The sequence below is a fragment of the Hyalella azteca genome, unplaced genomic scaffold, assembly GCF_000764305.2.
Source record: "Hyalella azteca isolate HAZT.00-mixed unplaced genomic scaffold, Hazt_2.0.2 contig7398, whole genome shotgun sequence".
In the NCBI taxonomy this organism is placed as follows: domain Eukaryota; kingdom Metazoa; phylum Arthropoda; class Malacostraca; order Amphipoda; family Hyalellidae; genus Hyalella; species Hyalella azteca.
In genome coordinates this window covers 630,916-649,514 of record NW_025937524.1, presented here as the reverse complement: position 1 = coordinate 649,514, position 18,599 = coordinate 630,916, and the positions used below count along the sequence as shown (strand labels likewise).

Sequence of the window (18,599 nt, the reverse complement as noted above, 5' to 3'; positions counted from 1 at the left end):
GCAACTGTTGTGGTAGATGAGAGCCGACGTACCATTACATAACAAAGATGATGCCTGCACTTCTGCAACTGTTGTGGTAGATGAGAACAGACGTACCATTACATAACAAAGATGATGCCTGCACTTCTGCAACTGTTGTGGTAGATGAGAACCGACGTACCATTACATAATAAAGATGATGCCTCCACTTCTGCAACTGTTGTGGTAGATGAGAACCGACGTACCATTACATAACAAAGATGATGCTTGCACTTCTGCAACTGTTGTGGTAGATGAGAACTAACTTACTATTAATTAACGAAGATAATGCTGATGGTTCTCTGTGACTTATAGGCTATAACCTGTATCATTTTAGAACTCTGCTTCATCAAGTGGTAACAAACATCACACAAGACTTTTGCAGTGACCTTAAGCCAATTCTTTCTCGAAATATAGCACGTATGACAGTCCCTGACCATTCTATTGTTCGTAACGATTAGTTAAGTACATATTTAAGCAATATGAAGCATGTCAAACCGTCGAGTTAAAAGGCTCGTCTTCAATTACAGTTCGCGTGGACTGCACGCCGAGTGACATGCTTGTCACCTTCACGTTCGGCGTGCCGTTCGACGGCCGAATTTACGCGTCGGGCAACGCGCCCGCCTGCTTTGAGATGGGCAACGGCCAGACGACCGTCACGCTCCGCCTGCCCATCGGCTCCGTCTGCGGCACCGTGGAGCAGGTGGGTGCTATGGAGCAGGAGGATGTGGTGGAGCAGGTGGATGTGGTGGAGCAGGTGGATGCTATGGAGCAGGTGGATGTGGAGGAGCAGGAGGGTGTGGTGGAGCAAGGGTGCACAATGTGCCTCCTTGTGGTGCACTTCAGTGGAGCACGGGAATGTACTGCTGCCACTCTTCTTATTTGAGCACGACAAGCCTGGAGCTGCAGGCGAACGGCGTGTACGTGAACACTGTGATGTTGCAGGCGAACGGCGTGTACGTGAACACGGTGGTGGTGCAGCAGCACCCGCTCATCATGCAGGACTCGGACCGCACGGTGCGCGTTGAGTGTTCATTTGAGGCAGGCGATCAGACCGTCAGCTACGCGCCCCAGGCCGTCGCCGGCCGCACTGGCGGAGGCATCGACATCAAGTGAGAATCTCGATGTTTTTCCTGTGTTGGATCCATTAATTTAATTCGATTGTTCATATAATATGTTGCATTCAGTATCGTGTGTTGTAGTAATTAATAGTAATGAAACATCTATACCATCTATACTTGAACAAGCTATTGGTTTCCATGACTCACTCTTTGCTGTTTCCTTCCGCTGCCCGCGATCCGTTGACTGATGCAGCGGCAAGGCGACCATTCCATTTACATACGATCCCGACCGGAGGTACAGTGTCCTGAGTTACTCTGTACAACAGAGGTACACTGTATAGCACAATAGACTTATATTATAGAAAAGAACTACACTGAACTGCAGAGTTGATCTACAATTGTACAGCAAAGCACACTTTGCAGATCAGGCACACTATCCACTGTACAGCAATAGTAACATCGCTCACCGTATCGTTGAATTGCGCTCAACGCTAGAGTGCACTACATACGCTTGAGAGTGTTTCGACAATTAGAGCATGCGTGTCGCGTGCATGCGTGCAGCGTGCATACGTGTCGCGTGCATGCGTGTCGCGTGTATGCGTGTCGCGTGTATGCGTGTCGCGTGCATGCGTGTCGCGTGCATGCGTGTCGCGTGCATGCGTGTCGCGTGCATGATCGCCGAGCACGTCTCGAGTTTTGTCGCAACCTAGACCGTAAGATCCCAGCATATTTCCTCCATACTCGATGTTGTGGCATGGTTTTTGTATGAACTGCACAATGTATTATACTGCGTCATATCTAATAACGTATTAGAGATTCATTTGATTGCATTATATTGCAATCAATTTTAGTTGTGTCTCTCTGCGGTTAAGCCTGTTCCGCAAATATTGACAACTTTACTTTATCGATTTACTCACAAGAGAATCTGTAACATGCATGTTAGTCCGTCATTATAGCCACTAGCTTGCTGTAGATGTTCGATTTCACTTAACATGACTTGTTCAGTTCTCTGGCCGTTTTTTTGTTGTTCCTGAGAACTTGTAGAACTTAATTGCATTACACTCTTTGCTATATGAATATATCGTAGTTTCGTATTTTTCTCATCTGACTTAGAACGCGCCTGCGTTAAAATTCTGGTAGAAATAACACAAAAGGCGAAAGATTGAATGCATTGCACCTCTTGGCCACCTCGGACGACAGGTCAAATATGAAATATTGTAGCCGTTCATTGACTTGTTTGGCCTGGTTTGCAATTCTCATCGACGGGTTTGTTTATTTCAGTTGTCCCAAGAAAGATATTCTCTCCCAATTCATATAAATAGAAAGTTTTTTGATGAAAACTTTAGAGGGAAATTTTTTACTCTTTCTAGGTGGTAAATTTAATTTACTTTTAAAAGTTAAGCCACCAGTAGCTAATTAGGTGAGTGAAAGAACAACAGAATTTATTGAAATCCTAAGCGAAGTCATGCTGTTCGAATTAAATTACCTGCGTTTCAAGCTGAATAATCCGTTAGCCAAAATTCCATCATAAAACTAAAATAATTCGAGAACTTTACTCCTACATGGATTCTAATATCATCTTTTGCTTGCATTTCACTTTCATTTTACATATACATAGATTTTACTTTCATCTAAAGCCCTCTGGCAAAACATTTAGAGGTATTAAATATTTAATGCAAAAAAATTTAAGGAAGAAATTGCAAGACGGCCCAGTGGTTACAGTTAGTATACCGAATCGACACTTCTCCAGACCCGCTTGCTAATTGCGGGTTCGATCCCAGTTCTGTGCGCCAGTTTCTTATCAAAATCGGCGAGGAGGCCGGGCGGTTAAGCGCAGTAAAATTGGAGCAGTGAGTTGCGAGTTCGAGACCATAACAAACTGTTAATGTTCTGTAATGTTAAGAATTGGGGACACACCTAAGGCGTGTCGCTCCAACTGTTATTAGAACAAATGATGTTGAGGGCGATATTTGACAGAGTTTTGCTATATGACGCCCGGCGCACAAAGCTCGTCCTGCGATTTATTCATACTCTGAGAAGTAATCCGACGTTCGAGATGAGACGGAGTTAGTTTTTAGTGACTGACTTAACTGTCGCCTTCCAGTGTCAGCCATTATGAGCATGTGCAAATTTTTTTTCACGTCTGTTACTAATCATGACAACGGTTGGCCGGACAAATTTACGACCGGACCCGCGGCCGGTCTCGCGGCCAAAAGGTTTTCTAAGTGTTTTTATGAGTTTTTCTAGGTTTTTTGTGTTTTTAATGGAACCTGTTCCTAACTGGACCTAACCTGCATTGTTTTCGTTGATTGGCTAGGTTTTTTCTATGTTTTTAGTACGGCGGCCGCGAGACCGGCCGCGGGTGCGGCCGTAAATTGGTCCGAGACGTGACAATAGTTGGCCAGACAGCCTCACCGGGAACTCGGATGTGGTCACTCAAATTACTTGATGCTTACGACCTACCTCATAATATCTCAGTCGTAGTGACTGTGATGAAGTGTTTACTCATATCCTTAAGCATTTGATTTATTTACAATTTTACACTAACGGGACAAATAGCACTTAAATAACATATAATAGGAGAGAACATGTTCACATGTTTATAGTCATGATTGGCGAAATTGACCACTGCATAGGATGTCTGGAACTGTCAAGAATGGCATGATGCTATGGTGGCATGATGCTCTGATGGCATGATGCTCTGATGGCATGATGCTCTGATGGCATGATGCTATGATGGCATGTGTTTGCTGTGTGTGGCAGCGGTGTGTTCCGTCCTGGTCCGCTGGACCAGTAGACTAGACCGACGCTAATAGTGTCTCATACTGAGACGTTGTTTGTTGTGTGTGGCAGCGGTGTTTTCCGTCCTGGTCCGCTGGACATCGTAAGCAACACGGCGCCCACGCCCAACGTGCGCATGCGCATCTACCGCGCCACGGGCAACGAAGCCAACAACGTCGACCTGGGCGAGCTGCTTACGCTGCGGATTGAGATGGAACAAAACTCGGCGTTTTCTATTTTTGCCAGGATGCTGGAGGCGCGCACTGATCACGGAGAGACACTCATGCTCATAGATAACATCGGGTGAGTGTTGATTTTGTTGGAACGTTGCTGTAAGCTGGTGTTTTCCACGTTTTCTTTGTGAGTATAAGGTGATACTACTACTCAGTAAGGAGCTTTTCCCGAGACAGTTCTAACCGAGCCTGTTTTAGCCAAATACCTTTATGCATTATTCACTTTTGACAAGCCATCTGTATGTGTGCTCTGGTCAATATAAATGAAATATTGGCAGCAATAATTGGTTTGGTTCTTTGTATGTATAAATTCTAGAACCCTCATTGACGGTTCAGGTGCCCGCGCTACCGCGAGATCTTCCCCGAGCTCAGCGTCGACGCGAGAACCAAGACGCTCTTCGCCAACTTCAAGGCCTTCAGGTTCCCATCAACAGCGCGTGTCAACTTCGTCGCCACCGTCAGGTTTTGCCAAGACAAATGTCTACCGGTGAGACTCGTCACTTCATTATAATTACTTTATAACTTGACTGAAATAATGTAGGAAAGCGCCACCGATCTGCCCAGTGTAGGAACGAAATAAATTTTAGAACTAATCCCGGTCGAGCAGGTTTTCTCTTGTAGAAGTAAGAACAAGAATAAGACCAATGGTAGGAACAAGTGTACAAGCAAGAGTAACTACCAATTACTTGTAAATGCAGGTGAACTGCGGCAGCGGCGTCGCATCGTATGGACGACGACGCAAGCGTAGCGCCACGAATGGCACCGACACAGAGCAGCACCAGCAGCAGCAGCATCAGCAGCAGCATCAACAGCAGCAGCACCAACAGCAGCACGAGGAACAACCGCTGCACGACGAGCTTTTCACAATCTCCAACGACATCGTTGAGATGGACGTTTCCACTACCACAGAGACGCTCGGTGCAAGGTTTTTGAATGATTTTTTCCGCAAACACCCGGATGAATGAAAATTTTGTTTACTTCAGTCTTGGACTGGTCATTTGTAGATGGTTGTTGCCAACTAAAGAATTGTTTGTCGTCCTTTTATGACAATTACCTACTTTTCTTCTATATAAGTTAAAACATCACCAAGATAGAACTTTAACGTTTTTGTGGGCATGTTATCATCACCTAAAATCGCTTTACAAAACGACCCATCACGGCCCGTGGTTTGCATTAGAGGCTACACGTTAAAGTATTAATGTCACTTATTTGCTTAAATCGCAAGTTGACTAAAAATTTAAAAGCAAAGAATAGTCCACAAAAATTCATATCTTTATAGAAAACGTTTCGGAGTCCAGCTCCATCGTCAGTTCGTAGAATTATTCTACGAACTGACGATGGAGCTGGACTCCGAAACGTTTTCTATAAAGATATGAATTTTTGTGGACTACTCTTTGCTTTTAAATTTTTAGGCTATACGTTATCATGACTTCGCCAATCACCTATTATCTGACCATCGTTCAAGGCATCGCAGTATCCCCTTCCATGTCCAAGTATTGAAATATGAGCATTTAAATTAATGTTTTGATGCGGACAAGGAAATTAAAGCACGTTCCGCAATTCTTAGATGGAATTAGCAATAGCTATTTAAGCAATTAAATTAATGTAATGAAATAGAGTTAAATCCAGGCTAGATAGTTACTCTATACATATGAATATTTGAATTTTAATTAATTTTTTAGCGTAGTGACCGTATAAAAATAATTCTGGAATATTCTTCATTGTCTTCAGTACTACCTTTTTATCAGCTTAACTATTAAGCAATGTAGTAATTGGTCATGTACAAAATTTCGTATCCATTCTTTTTGAAACGTTTTCCAAATGTTGAACTTATATATTGTTTTCGGCCTGAGTATACTGAGAAAACGTGCTGTGAATTTTCCACTAGACCTTTTCTTTATATTTTCAGCATTCTGGGTGATGAGAACTCAGTTTTTACCAAGTCATTAACAATCCGCCATCAATTATTCGCCTGTTGTACTCCGGACTACTCGAAAAATCTATAGGAACGCGGGCGAATTATTTCAATTTTCCCTACCATATCATTGACATTTCTGGCAAATTTGCGTTTCCAGCAAAAGTTCATGAGCATGACACTCTTTTTGACTCCTGCCGTGCAGGATAAAGCTTATTCTGAATAATTTGTTTAAGTTATTTCAATTTATTAAGTCGGAAAGTTCAAAATTTCTCGGAATTGAATAGCCTCTAAAATTTTCAGCTTCGCTCCCGTTGGACCGCCTCGCGTGGGCGACCACACGAGACCCCAGTCCACGTCTCCAGCACCTGCCGTGACAGCCAGCAAGTCTACAGCGCACGACAGTCGTGAAGTGGCAACTGTGGGACTTGATGCAAGTGCACCGCCTCACCTCGGCAAGTCCCTTTCATCGCTGGGACTCAGTCCCCTCGTCCCCTATGATGAACAGTTGGAGGACATCGCCCGAGGACCTCTCACGGACCCTGAGGATCTGCTCCTACCGCGGGATATTCCCGTGTCGCTCTCGGTGAGTGGGATTAAATTTTGATTGCGCGGCATCATACCCCATCCTACCCTGCACCCTGCCCTATCCTGTCCTGCACCCTGCCCTATCCTGCCCTGCATCCTGTCCCTGCACCCTCCCCTATCCTGCCCTGCACCCTGCCCAATCCTACCCTGCATCCTGCCCTATCCTGTCCTGCACCCTCCCCTATCCTGCCCTGCGCCCTGCCCTATCCTGCCCTGTACCCTGCCCAATCCTACCCTGCATCCTGCCCTATCCTGCCCTGCACCCTCCCCTATCCTGCCCTGCACCCTGCCCCATCCTGCCTTGCACCCTCTCCTATCCTGTACCGTTATCCTGCTGGCCACTTTGTTATAAATATAATTCCATTTATCCTTTACTCTTTTTCTATCAAACTGTTGGTTATTTTGCGTTTGTTTCCTTTTTATCCTCAGATCGTAATAGTTACTTACTATACTCCTAATTAAAATTCATATCCCATGTCTTCACACGTTGGATTCTAAATGTACTGCTTGCATTCCGTTTTCTTGCCTGGATATCGAGTTGCTGCACATCCATAGTGTTCATACTACGAATTGTAAACCTTTACTTTGACAAATATTGATGCCAAAATAATATTATTAACTAAATCAATTGCTTCTCTTCACCCGATGTTGTTGAGAATAATATTTTGGTTGCAGTTGACGGTGGGCGAGGACGCGTTCACCAGCCTACACGACCTGCCTCGGCACAGTGAGTCCTCACCATCAGGACGCTGGATCTGTTAATAGATATTATTATAACAGCATCGATGTATGATGTAAATATTATTATAACAGCATCGATGTATGATGTATATATTATTATAACAGCATCGATTTATAATGTAGCCGCTTACATCATTTACGAGTAAAGTTACGGGTAAACTACTGGCCATCATTACACTGGAAATCAATATTATATATTATACTATAATAAATGAATTAATCATAAGCACTATTTGATCCCTTATTCTCTCAGCAGATAGTTCAATGGAGCCTTTTAAAAGATTGTAAAGTAGATAAATATTGAACACATCACGATAATCCGGCCCCTATATACGCAGGTAAGCTGGTCACGTCAGACGCGGTGTGCACGTCGCGGTCGACGTTCGCGCTCACCATCCTCGCCTTCGTCTGCCTCGAGGTCGTCGTCACGATCGCCTTCGTCGTCTTCTACAGGCGAGTGTGCCATCAGTCACAAGGGTCAGCGATTGTTAAGGGGGATTTAGGAGCTGCCAGGAGATCGTGGTAATAAAAAGCTGTGAGGGGATTGGCTTGGTGCTAGACAGTGAGAGGACGCTACTGTACTGCATTAAAACGGTATCGAGGTGAGAGGAGCTACCCGTGGGTTCGAGCCTTGGGAAGCTCAATTAATTTCTCGGTGTCGCTGGTGACAGCGCTCGGTAGCCATCGAGGGTGGTACTTGCAGCATGGCTTTTGGTCGGTGTCCCTGAACGAGCTTTGGGTACCTACTTGTTGTGGAATCTTTAGGTTGTGAAAATGTGTGAGCGACAAGAGTGCTATTTGATCTGTAGGAATCATTATAAAATAGTTTAGCGAATACCGATCTTGTTCGGACTTTTTGACTTGGGTTTCTGGTGCAATAATATGCAGGGGGTCCTGATTTGGTATTTCATTGGGGTTATTTTTGGCGTTGAAGTCTCATATGTGTTTTTGTTCTTAGCTGTAGAATTTTCACGTTTTAGTGATCTAAACTACGTCCTGTCCCCTGCAATTTTATGAAAAGATTTTGTTTTGTTAACAAGATTAGCTCATACAATTGCTGGTCGTCTGTGCAGGTCCAGGCGGAAGGCATGGACGAAACTTAGCCCGGATTCTCGCCCTTGTTTTCGACCCAAGGTTCGTTATTGATCTTTTTTTTTCATTTTCGTTCCACTGTAACAATATAAGTTATTGGAATTGTTTTCTTCTCCTGAAGTGTCCGTGTGTGACGTATGAATCTTTTATTATAGCCATGAGAAGAAAAACGAAAACAAATAATGCATGAAAAATTTCTTCGTCATTTCCAACTTCAATTTAATGATGAAATTAGATATTTTAAACTGTTCAGACTTATTTATCATGATTTGATCGACTGTCATCTAGGTGGATTATTCATAATTGTTTCGGCAATGTAACGTCTACTGTAACATTAGGATTTGTTATCTACGCCAGTAAATCATACTGATTGATAGTGGTAATTGTTCACAATAAGTTTATCTGTTAAGCAGTTTTCGTTAAAGACCAGAGAATTCGTTTTATTGGCCAATTTTCTTATATGTTTTTTTTTTCAATAAATCGAACAATATTTTTCGTTTGAATTGGTGAATCGAAAATCAGCGTACCGATGGACACTTTTATTTATTTAACAACGTTTCGAATGTATCAATCATTCATTATCAAGTTAGAAGGCGCATTGAGTGATGAAATTTTGGTCGAAATAAGTACAAAATCATATAAATAGGATACTACTCAGAAATCAAAAATGATAGAAATAATTACAAAATCACAAAAATATTGAGATAATCAAGAATTAAACCTGCTTAAAGGAACAAATTTCGCCAACCTATACTAATAAAATTATCCTGTATATCGTTTGTACATTCGTTGTCATCATTCGATAATCTGAACATTATTTAATGAAGATTATTTGCCGCTCTTGCAGGAGGTCAAAGGGTACGAACGGCGGCCAGACGCCTACCCCTCACTCAAGTAACCCCCGGCTCCCCCACCTCCCCCTCTCCCGCAGAGGCTTTTACTAATAACTAATATTTTAACCATCACCGTGCAGGAGATTAATTGGACCAACTAATCTAGCTCTTATTTATTGCACTAAAATAATTGAGTCAGGTGACAACTGAGAAATCGTCCGCTAGAGGGCTCTGTTTTATATTAGCTGAGTTATATGCATTGCGTGGGCTTCGTCCGTGAATAAGCTACGTTGTAATGAAGTCTGGAGTCATCATCGCGGACATGGAAGTTAAAGTTACTGAACAGGAACGTTCAACGTAGTGGCTGGCATTTGAAATAATTAAACCTAGAGATTATGAGTGCTCTCTGACGCACATTAACGCTGAAATAAAATGTACTGAAAGTTGAAATTGGTTTTACTGAAAGGCTGAGCTTGACAAATTCAGCGATAAAGTTTGATCTGGAACCTGTAAGTTACAACTTGAGACCAAGGCGTCGTAGACTTCAGATGCCCGGAATATAACATTTCTTGAGCAGGCTACATGTAACGATTTAAGTACCTCGGGCATCAACATTCCTTGTACCTAAACTTGAGTATTGTGTTGCTCACTTTAAGTACCCAAACTTAAGTACTGCGTGTTTCAATTGTCCTCAGTGAGTATTGCTACTATTTCAGTGGCTCATCCGTCGTCATTCGATTCCGTCTCTTGAATTTGTGCTGAGATTTGAGTTATTTGAAGTCATATGTTCATTGTTGGCTGAAGCTCTCAACGTCAAGACTGAGGTCAATGAAACAATAAATGTTCGTTATCTCAATAGCTTCTTTATCTCGACTGAAATTCCTGGATTTTAAATTCTCTGGACATGTATCCCTTTGATCGTTTTGTTCGAATTGTTTGTAATGAATTTAAAGGTCTACCTCGCACGCTTCTTGATCGTGACGAGGTCTACCTTGCACGCTTCTTGATCGTGACGAGGTCTACCTCTCGCGCTTCTTGATCGTGACGAGGTCTACCTTGCACGCTTCTTGATCGTGACGAGGTCTACCTTGCACGCTTCTTGATCGTGACGAGGTCTACCTCTCGCGCTTCTTGATCGTGACGAGGTCTACCTTGCACGCTTCTTGATCGTGACGAGGTCTACCTTGCACGCTTCTTGATCGTGACGAGGTCTACCTCTCGCGCTTCTTGATCGTGACGAGGTCTACCTTGCACGCTTCTTGATCGTGACGAGGTCTACCTCGCGCGCTTCTTGATCGTGACGAGGTCTACCTCTCGCGCTTCTTGATCGTGACGAGGTCTACCTTGCACGCTTCTTGATCGTGACGAGGTCTACCTCCCGCGCTTCTTGATCGTGACGAGGTCTACCTCGCACACTTCTTGATCGTGACGAGGTCTACCTCTCGCGCTTCTTGATCGTGACGAGGTCTACCTTGCACGCTTCTTGATAGTGACGAGGTCTACCTCCCGCGCTTCTTGATCGTGATGAGGTCTACCTCTCGCGCTTCTTGATCGTGACGAGGTCTACCTCGCGCGCTTCTTGATCGTGATGAGGTCTACGTAGACACATCGGTGAGCAGGTTAGCGGCAGACCCACTCTCGTTCTGCGCTAGTCTTTACTGGGACTAGCGCGTAGAATGCAGGTTTGAGGCCACTTGCTTGTTAATTTAAATGTTAACAAATTGGTATTTGTCACACAACTGGGAGTGCGATGCTTGAGTGTGGCTCTATATCGTGGGATAGGAATGTATGTATTGGGGATGATGGATGATTGAGAATTTGTACATCAGTTGTTTTGAAGCGATGTATAATATCCTGTTTTATTTTCTTTATACGAACATACGAATCATGAAAGAATGCTTGTGTTAGTTATTTGATGATACAGTGTAACCAACATGGGCTAGGTTATTCGATTTTCATGTGTTTGGAAACATTATTTATCGAAAGATAGAAGTATTATTAAGCTTTAATATTTCGATAAATATGCTTAAGCTATTGTTCACGATTAAGCAGTCGGATTCCTAAATCGGTATTTCTGTCAGTTGTGCCCATCACAGTCACCACGTTTTGACGTTACTTTCCTCTATCAACATTTTATTTTTTCTAATTAATTTTAATCTTGAGTTTTAATTCAGGTCAGAAATGCTTTTGATAAAATTGGACTTTGCAAACGTTGCAAATGAATATTGTTGTAAAATTACTGCGGGAAAGCTTCAGCGATACATTTTCGATAATATTATTTCTCTGTCTAAACTACAGTTCAGCGAAATTTATCGAAGCTAATTCATCAAGTGTTATCTCTACCAAGGGATGTTCTCTAACCCTTGAAGTTGTTCTCTTGACCAGGTGGCTTGTGTTCACACCGTTGCTTCCAACGTTAAATGCATGTATGACTTTCCCTTGGAGTGGTCCACTACCTTGAAAATGATGATACGCGTGTCTTGTATGCTTCAGCGTTCGATGATAAAACATGCGTTAGATTTTATTCTGTAACTTTACACTGAATTTTTTAATTACAAAACGATCGAAGCAACTGAAACATGTGTCTTGTTAACCCTTGCTCTATAGAAACAAGTTTTTGGTAGTCTCGTTGAGGTACAGTTTCAGGCGTACGAGGGGCAGGCTGTGCGTAGGCAGCGCAGTGCGTAGGCGCCGTGCGTATCGCGTGGGAGTACGCATGGAGCTCCACGTCACCCCGAGCCTGGCAAGACTCATGTGTGGGCGGTAACAGGACTTGGGCTATATTGGCATTAAAATCGTTATTTAAATCTGGCCATTTGCGCCTTCTTCTATCGTACTCCGGTATAAATGATTGATCTGGGGCCATACTTTCTAAAATAGTTAAGAGATCGTAAGTTCATTAGTCAATCATTGACGGCCATTCAAGTAAAATCCACCAATCATAGACAAGAAAATAGAGCGTAAGTACTAACGTTCACTTAGCGAGCTTTGAAAGTATCCACCAATCATAGACAAGAAAATAGAGCGTAAGTACTTACGTTCACTTAGCGAGTTTTGAAAGTATGGCCCCAGGAGCACAGTTTTCTGCTGTGCGCGTCCGGATGTTGCTCACGGCATTCAACCTGGTTTATGAACCAGAACCTAAGGAGGCATGAGAGACACTAGTTTTATTGTAGCAACGCTATTAGGTTACCTCAGGTTGTGACGCCGAAGACTGAATAGATTATTTGCTCCGGAAACCTAACAGATATCAAATGATGGTTAGGAAATAGTTCACAATAGAGCATAAACTTTGATAACACACAGGGTTAAAGTTACGGGACTAATAAGCGTTATGAATACGACTATTAATAAACAATCGATTAAATTTGAGTTTTTGCGAATATTTCCCTGCAATTATAAATGTTGACATCATAGGCGAAAAGTATTTCGTTGTTCTATACTGAATGGCATTCAATTATTTCAGCAACTATTTTGTTGGTTACGTCACTAGCCTGATTAATGTTCTGTGGTGAGGGAGCGTAGATTAGTAACTAGTTTACTGCTGGTAGGGTGGTAGCTTATGTATCAGTTTATAGTTACTAGATAAGTTGCTAGCTGCCTTCAGTAGAACAATAAATTATTTTCATTTTTTTCTCGGACAAGCTCAAACAATATCCGTTATTGCTCGAATGGCATTGCAAATCAATTCTTTATACAATTAAGTTTCAAATTTACACAATTTATTTTTGTCAAATATCATTTCGGGACCGAGTCGAGTTCTTCCTCAGAGTGCACAACTGAACACGACTATAGCTCTGAAGTGACACGCTCATTCCTATGATATTATTGACATTTTATTCATGACGAGCGCATGCTTTACAATATATCAGCTTTGGCTGCCTTATAATTAAAATAATTGCCTGATTGTTGCTGCGCTCTGAGCCTTGTTCTTCGCCTGCAGTTGCCGATCTCGTCTGATTTGTGGCTCGCTTATTAAAAGTTTGCTCATGATAAATTTGATTGGATTTTTTAATCAATTTCGCACTCCGGCAGTTTTTAGTATTTATTTTAAGATGACCGCACCATCAACAACAGACCATCTGTAATAAGAAAAAAGTTCAATGGCCTACATCAATATAATTTTTTTTCTCATTATAATCTTGATAACGTCATCAGCTCTCTTTTTCATTCTACATTTTAGCCATTGGGACTTGAACCTGATTTCAAACAAGTTGATATGTACTTTTCGAGTTTTAAGAAGTGCTTCCATATTGTGGGACAAGGAAACTTCAACAGCCGACAAGTAGTGATCCCGCACGCTGCTTCCACCCTATCAAAATTTAGAGTCGCCCCAGCTTCTGGTACCCCAAATCAGAAGCTGGGGCGACTCTAAATTTTGTTAGGGTCGGGTCTGCAGTTAAGAGATTACAGCAAACGGCGTCGCCCGGGGAGCGAATGCTCAAGAAAATGAATTTATGAATGCGAAATTTTGGAGTTTGAGACAGAAAACGCCGCGGTAAGTAAACTGTTTTAGCAATTAACACAAACTGTCAACACGGGCTAACAGCGGCAGCAGCCAATTGAAGGAGAACTACGGGCATCGGCAATAACAGCAGCAAATGAAGCGGCAAGAACAGCAGCAACAATAGCAGCAGCACCAGCTGGCTGGTTGTAGCAGCAGCACCAGCTGGCTGGCAGTAGCAGCAGCACCAGCTTGCTGGACGTAGCAGCAGCACCAGTTGGCTGGAAGTAACAGCAGCACCAGCTGGCTGGAAGTAGCAGCGGCACCACCTGGCTGGAAGTAGCAGCAGCACCAGCTGGCTGGAAGTAACAGCAGCACCAGCTGGCTGGAAGCAGAAGCACCAGTTCTGCTGGAGCTGGGCGGCGTGCAGTGCGGTGTTGTCCGTGGCAGTGAGAGGAGTATGAGTGTCGTGCAGCAGAGAGAAGCAGCGCACATGACCGTGCACGGGACGACCACGTCCCACGGCACGTCGCGGGTTGTCAACATGAAGGGCCCGACCATCCTGACGTCCAAGACCATGCCCCCGACGCGTGGACCCGCCGCCATGACGGGCCGACTGCCTAAGAAGGACCCAATTACCATCTTCAAGGAGACTGTGAGTACCGCCTTAATTTGTTTGCTTCCCTATTAATTCAGACTAAGAGTACCTAATTAATGACTCACTTGCACTAATTACCGAGGATATCGAATGCCTATTTATTTGCTCGGTCGCAGGGCGAGATTCTTGAAGGGAAGTAAGGCGATTATGACGCTCGCTCAGCAGACGAGTATCGAAGCTCCGACTAGTGCGACTAGGTACTTTGTCCTGATATCTTGAACAACATCAGAGTTTGCATGACTGTTAATGAAACAAATGAGTTATTGTTCATGAAATTTCACCTCGTATAATATAAGTCAAGCAGCTGCCCAATTCCAGATTAGAAACGCAAACATAAAAATCTCATCAAGATTCCTGAGCATAGGATTACAGTTTGTGTCAGAAGTTCAGAACAGACGGAATCTTGGTGGCCTAACTAGCGTTGATAGCCGCGGTTTACGCTAGGGAGCGTCTGGGCAGCCGGACTCTGCATGGACGAGCGGCCGAGGAAACTTGTCGGCCGCTTGCTTTCCCGCCTCATTTTGTCAGCTCGATGACTTCTGGTCACGGAATATAGATGTCCATTCCATATTTATAACGTGAAGGAGGAAAAATGCATTAAAAAACTCAGCATGATTAGGGGAAAGATAAATACACTCTATCGTGAAATGGAAGATAATCCAGTAAGGATGAAGGTAGTTCGCCAAGGACTGCTAAGTAGAATTTTGGGATCAACATTCAACAAATCCAACAAAGAACTGAACTTTGTTTAGAAAGCAGGAATTTCGTTTTTTTTTCTATGACTGGAGTTTTTCCAGTTGAAACTCAATCAAGCTTGTGATTCTACCACTAGAATCTATGAAGCTAGTACTCTTCGCTCTAACTACGTTGGTGACGTCAGTCGACACCGTAATGAACTGTGACCGTCTGCTGACACTCGACTGACCGTCTGATTGGACTCATGTCGCTTCGTCACGCTATTGTTGACGAACGAAGCTGTTAGATTTCTTAACTAGCACTCGAGGAAGATAGGCGATCTGGAGGATGATCACACGTATTACGCTTGTTACTGTGGCAGTCTTATTTTGATGCTGATCATACAGATTATGCTTGTGACTGCAGCAGTCTGGTTTGGAGGATGACCACACAGATAATGCTTGTGACTGCAGCAGTCTGGTTCGGAGGATGACCACACAGATAATGCTTGTGACTGCAGCAGTCTGGTTCGTGCTTGTGACTGCAGCAGTCTGGTTTGGAGGATGACTACACAGATAATGCTTGTGACTGCAGCAGTCTGGTCTGGAGAATGACCACACATATTAGGCGTGCAACCGAGGCAGTCTGGTCAGGACGATGACGACGATGACCGCACGAACGATGGCGAGATTCGTAGAGGTCGCGGTCGTTGCTTCATCACTGCCGCTCGCGGGGCTGACGCCATTACGATGTCGCCACTTCGTGCGGTTGATTACACTAGCCGTTATTTACATTAATTAATTGTACTTTATATCTACATCTGGGATAGAACTTAGATCTCAATAAAACTTGGATCTCAATTAGGAATGAAACTTTCAAACTGTAAGTGAAATTGAGTATGGTTCACGACCTACGGATTATTGTATTTTAATAATATGTACTTCAGTTGCGTGCTCTTATTCATTAAAAAGTTGCACTAAAGTTGATCGCCGGTAATCGCAGCAATGGACGTGTATTTGAAAATTCATTCTCAACGATAAGGCATATAAGTTGGGAATCCGACGTAGTACGTTTGTACTCAAGAGATTAAGAGTCAAGTCCTCAGTAAATATGCATGGGACCAAGGTCCTGTGAAAATATAACATTCCAGCTGCTACCGCGACGCTGCGGCGGAGTTCCAGCGAAGCTCTGCGCAGTGAAAGTGGCCTAGCTGATGTATGTGACACCTGGTCAGCTGACTAGCACTCCCTGGGTTTTGCGATCTAAGTCACGTTTGTCCATCAAACATAAGAAAGATTAGACTTCATCCTGTCCAGAAATGCTGCATTAAATCACTTGCAATGCATGAATTAGTCACATGGATGTATGTCGGAGAAAATTCGGAGGGTGACTGCCGAGACTGTATATGGTAAGAGAAGGTCTCGTACCAGCAAGACAAGTCGCGCCTATCTTGATTGTAAAGAAGCATCGTTGCTCGATCTCACTATATGAACGTCCTTTATTCTCCAAGCATTTTAATTGGCGGCTATTTCTCGGCAGAAAATAGTGGACAAAAAATTCAATTGAAATTATATCATAGTTATCTCTAGTCTAACCTTAAGGCAGAATTTAGATAATTTCTGTCAATTATGCTTACTTTACTTAAATTAACTATAATCGCCGAACTCGCATGAAGTTTACCTCCCAAATGAGCTTATATTATACAGTTATTGCCAGGACAATAATTTTTGCAGATCATTGTTTTTTATTCACGTCAAAATATCAGAACTGTATTGTTTACTTCCTGCTCACCTATGAATTCGTCTATAATTACACAAAATTCCAAGCACATTTGGGCGAAAGCTTATCGTGCTAATGGTTACATGTGCATCTGGAGTGCGCATATACTTGCTTATTCGTTCTGCGGATGTTCTTCTAATAATGGGGAAATACTTTGTGCAAAGGAGCCGTTCGATTCTTTTTGATATTAAGTCGTGATAGCTTTTTCGATATTAAGTCGAGTTGGAGAAGCTGGTGCATGACGGGTGGCACACGAAAGTTCTGTTATAAATCAATAATAAGCTCGTGCTGAATGAATTTTTACCTGAAAAGCCTGAAAATCTAGCAATCCTAGCATTTGTGTTGAGGGCGACGCTTAGTCACCGAGTGACTTGCCCTGCTAAAATCACTCGTCTTTATTTTGATTATAACTCCATTAATACTCACTGTACTTGATCATTTGACTTACCGGTTGTTATTTAGCAATGAAAGACAAGTTTAAGACCTAATGTTAATGACAGTAGGACTAAGTAGTATTATGTATGGAAGAACGCAACCTCAGAAATGAGGTAAAAATGCCCGAAGTGCCTCCGACAGGTTTACTCTGTTAGTAACGCAAGCAGCATAAACTCTTGCTAGTGCCAGCAGCAGTATTTTGCTAGTGCCAGCAGCAGTATCTTGCTGGTGCCAGCAGCAGTATCTTGCTAGTGCCAGCAGCAGTATCATGCTGGTGCCAGCAGCAGTATCTTGCTAGTGCCAGCAGCAGTATCTTGCTAGTGTCAGCAGTAGAATCTTGCTGGTGCCAGCAGCAGTATCATGATAGTGCCAGCAGCAGTATCTTACTAGTGCCAGCAGCAGTATATTGCTGGTGCCAGCAGCAGTATCTTGCTAGTGCCAGCAGCAGTATCTTGCTGGTGCCAGCAGCAGTATCTCGCTAGTGCCAGCAGCAGTATCTTGCTAATGCCAGCAGTAACACCATGAGCTGACACTGCACTATAGATGCGTCACATGTGACAGTATATTCAGTGACAGTGAACATTTATTACAAGAAGCAGCAAAGGAACTGGTGAGGAAGACAGGTTTGAGCAGCGCCCACCAGGACTGTGACTCATGAGACAGCAACTCTGCTGTTGCTGTTGTTTCTATTGCTGCTATGGCAGCTGTTATTGCTAGTGTTCATACATGTTGCTGCTTCTGTTGATGCTTTATTGTGGTGGTATTTTGTTAGCAATTAAAGCGGACAGTATTTGATAATTGAATTCTAATTTAAGTTCTTACATTTTTGCAATTCATTATACGCATTTAATTATAACAAATTTAAACGTGTTCGCTCATGATACTGAAATGATGCTGGTTTTTAGTTATGCTACTGATTTATTTTGTTGGTTTTGAAACCCTTTTTTTCTATTTTCGTTCATTATGGGTTGATGTTTTTAAGACATTGAAAATCTTTTATTTGATATTACCGCTGTTTGTGTTAGTTATCGCTCCAAACGCCTGCAGTTCAGCCAACTATAGGAATGCGATTGCTTCAGTTGTGTTTTGGACTGACATGTTGCTTGACGCTGCTATTTATCTGTCGTGTTCCATGCGCATTCCTGTGCAGTTGAATTTGTTAAAAAAAAACCTTTTCAAATAACGAAGCTGGAGGAAAGAGAGTATGAGAGGTGGATAAGTAACAGCTCAGGGCGAGTACGAGTAGCAGCTCAAGGCGAGTACGAGTAGCAGCTCAAGGCGAGTACGAGTAGCAGCTCAGAGCGAGTACGAGTAGCAGCTCAGGGCGAGTACGAGTAGCAGCTCAG

The 18,599-nt window shown here is 43.1% G+C and overlaps 1 protein-coding gene across 1 annotated transcript in view; it reads left to right on the top strand.

Moving 5' to 3' along the window:
* LOC108673139 overlaps positions 1–11,834 on the top strand; it is a 46,722-nt gene extending 34,888 nt beyond the window's left edge. Inside the window, exons 28-38 of the mRNA XM_018160924.2 lie at positions 549–721; positions 964–1,130; positions 1,333–1,374; positions 3,933–4,163; positions 4,430–4,580; positions 4,792–5,018; positions 6,312–6,594; positions 7,272–7,323; positions 7,676–7,790; positions 8,411–8,471; positions 9,277–11,834. Of these exons, the coding sequence (XP_018016413.2) occupies positions 549–721; positions 964–1,130; positions 1,333–1,374; positions 3,933–4,163; positions 4,430–4,580; positions 4,792–5,018; positions 6,312–6,594; positions 7,272–7,323; positions 7,676–7,790; positions 8,411–8,471; positions 9,277–9,327 (1,553 nt within the window). The 3' untranslated portion in view covers positions 9,328–11,834. The remainder of the gene's footprint in view (positions 1–548; positions 722–963; positions 1,131–1,332; positions 1,375–3,932; positions 4,164–4,429; positions 4,581–4,791; positions 5,019–6,311; positions 6,595–7,271; positions 7,324–7,675; positions 7,791–8,410; positions 8,472–9,276) is intronic.
* The last annotated feature ends 6,765 nt before the right edge of the window (positions 11,835–18,599 follow it).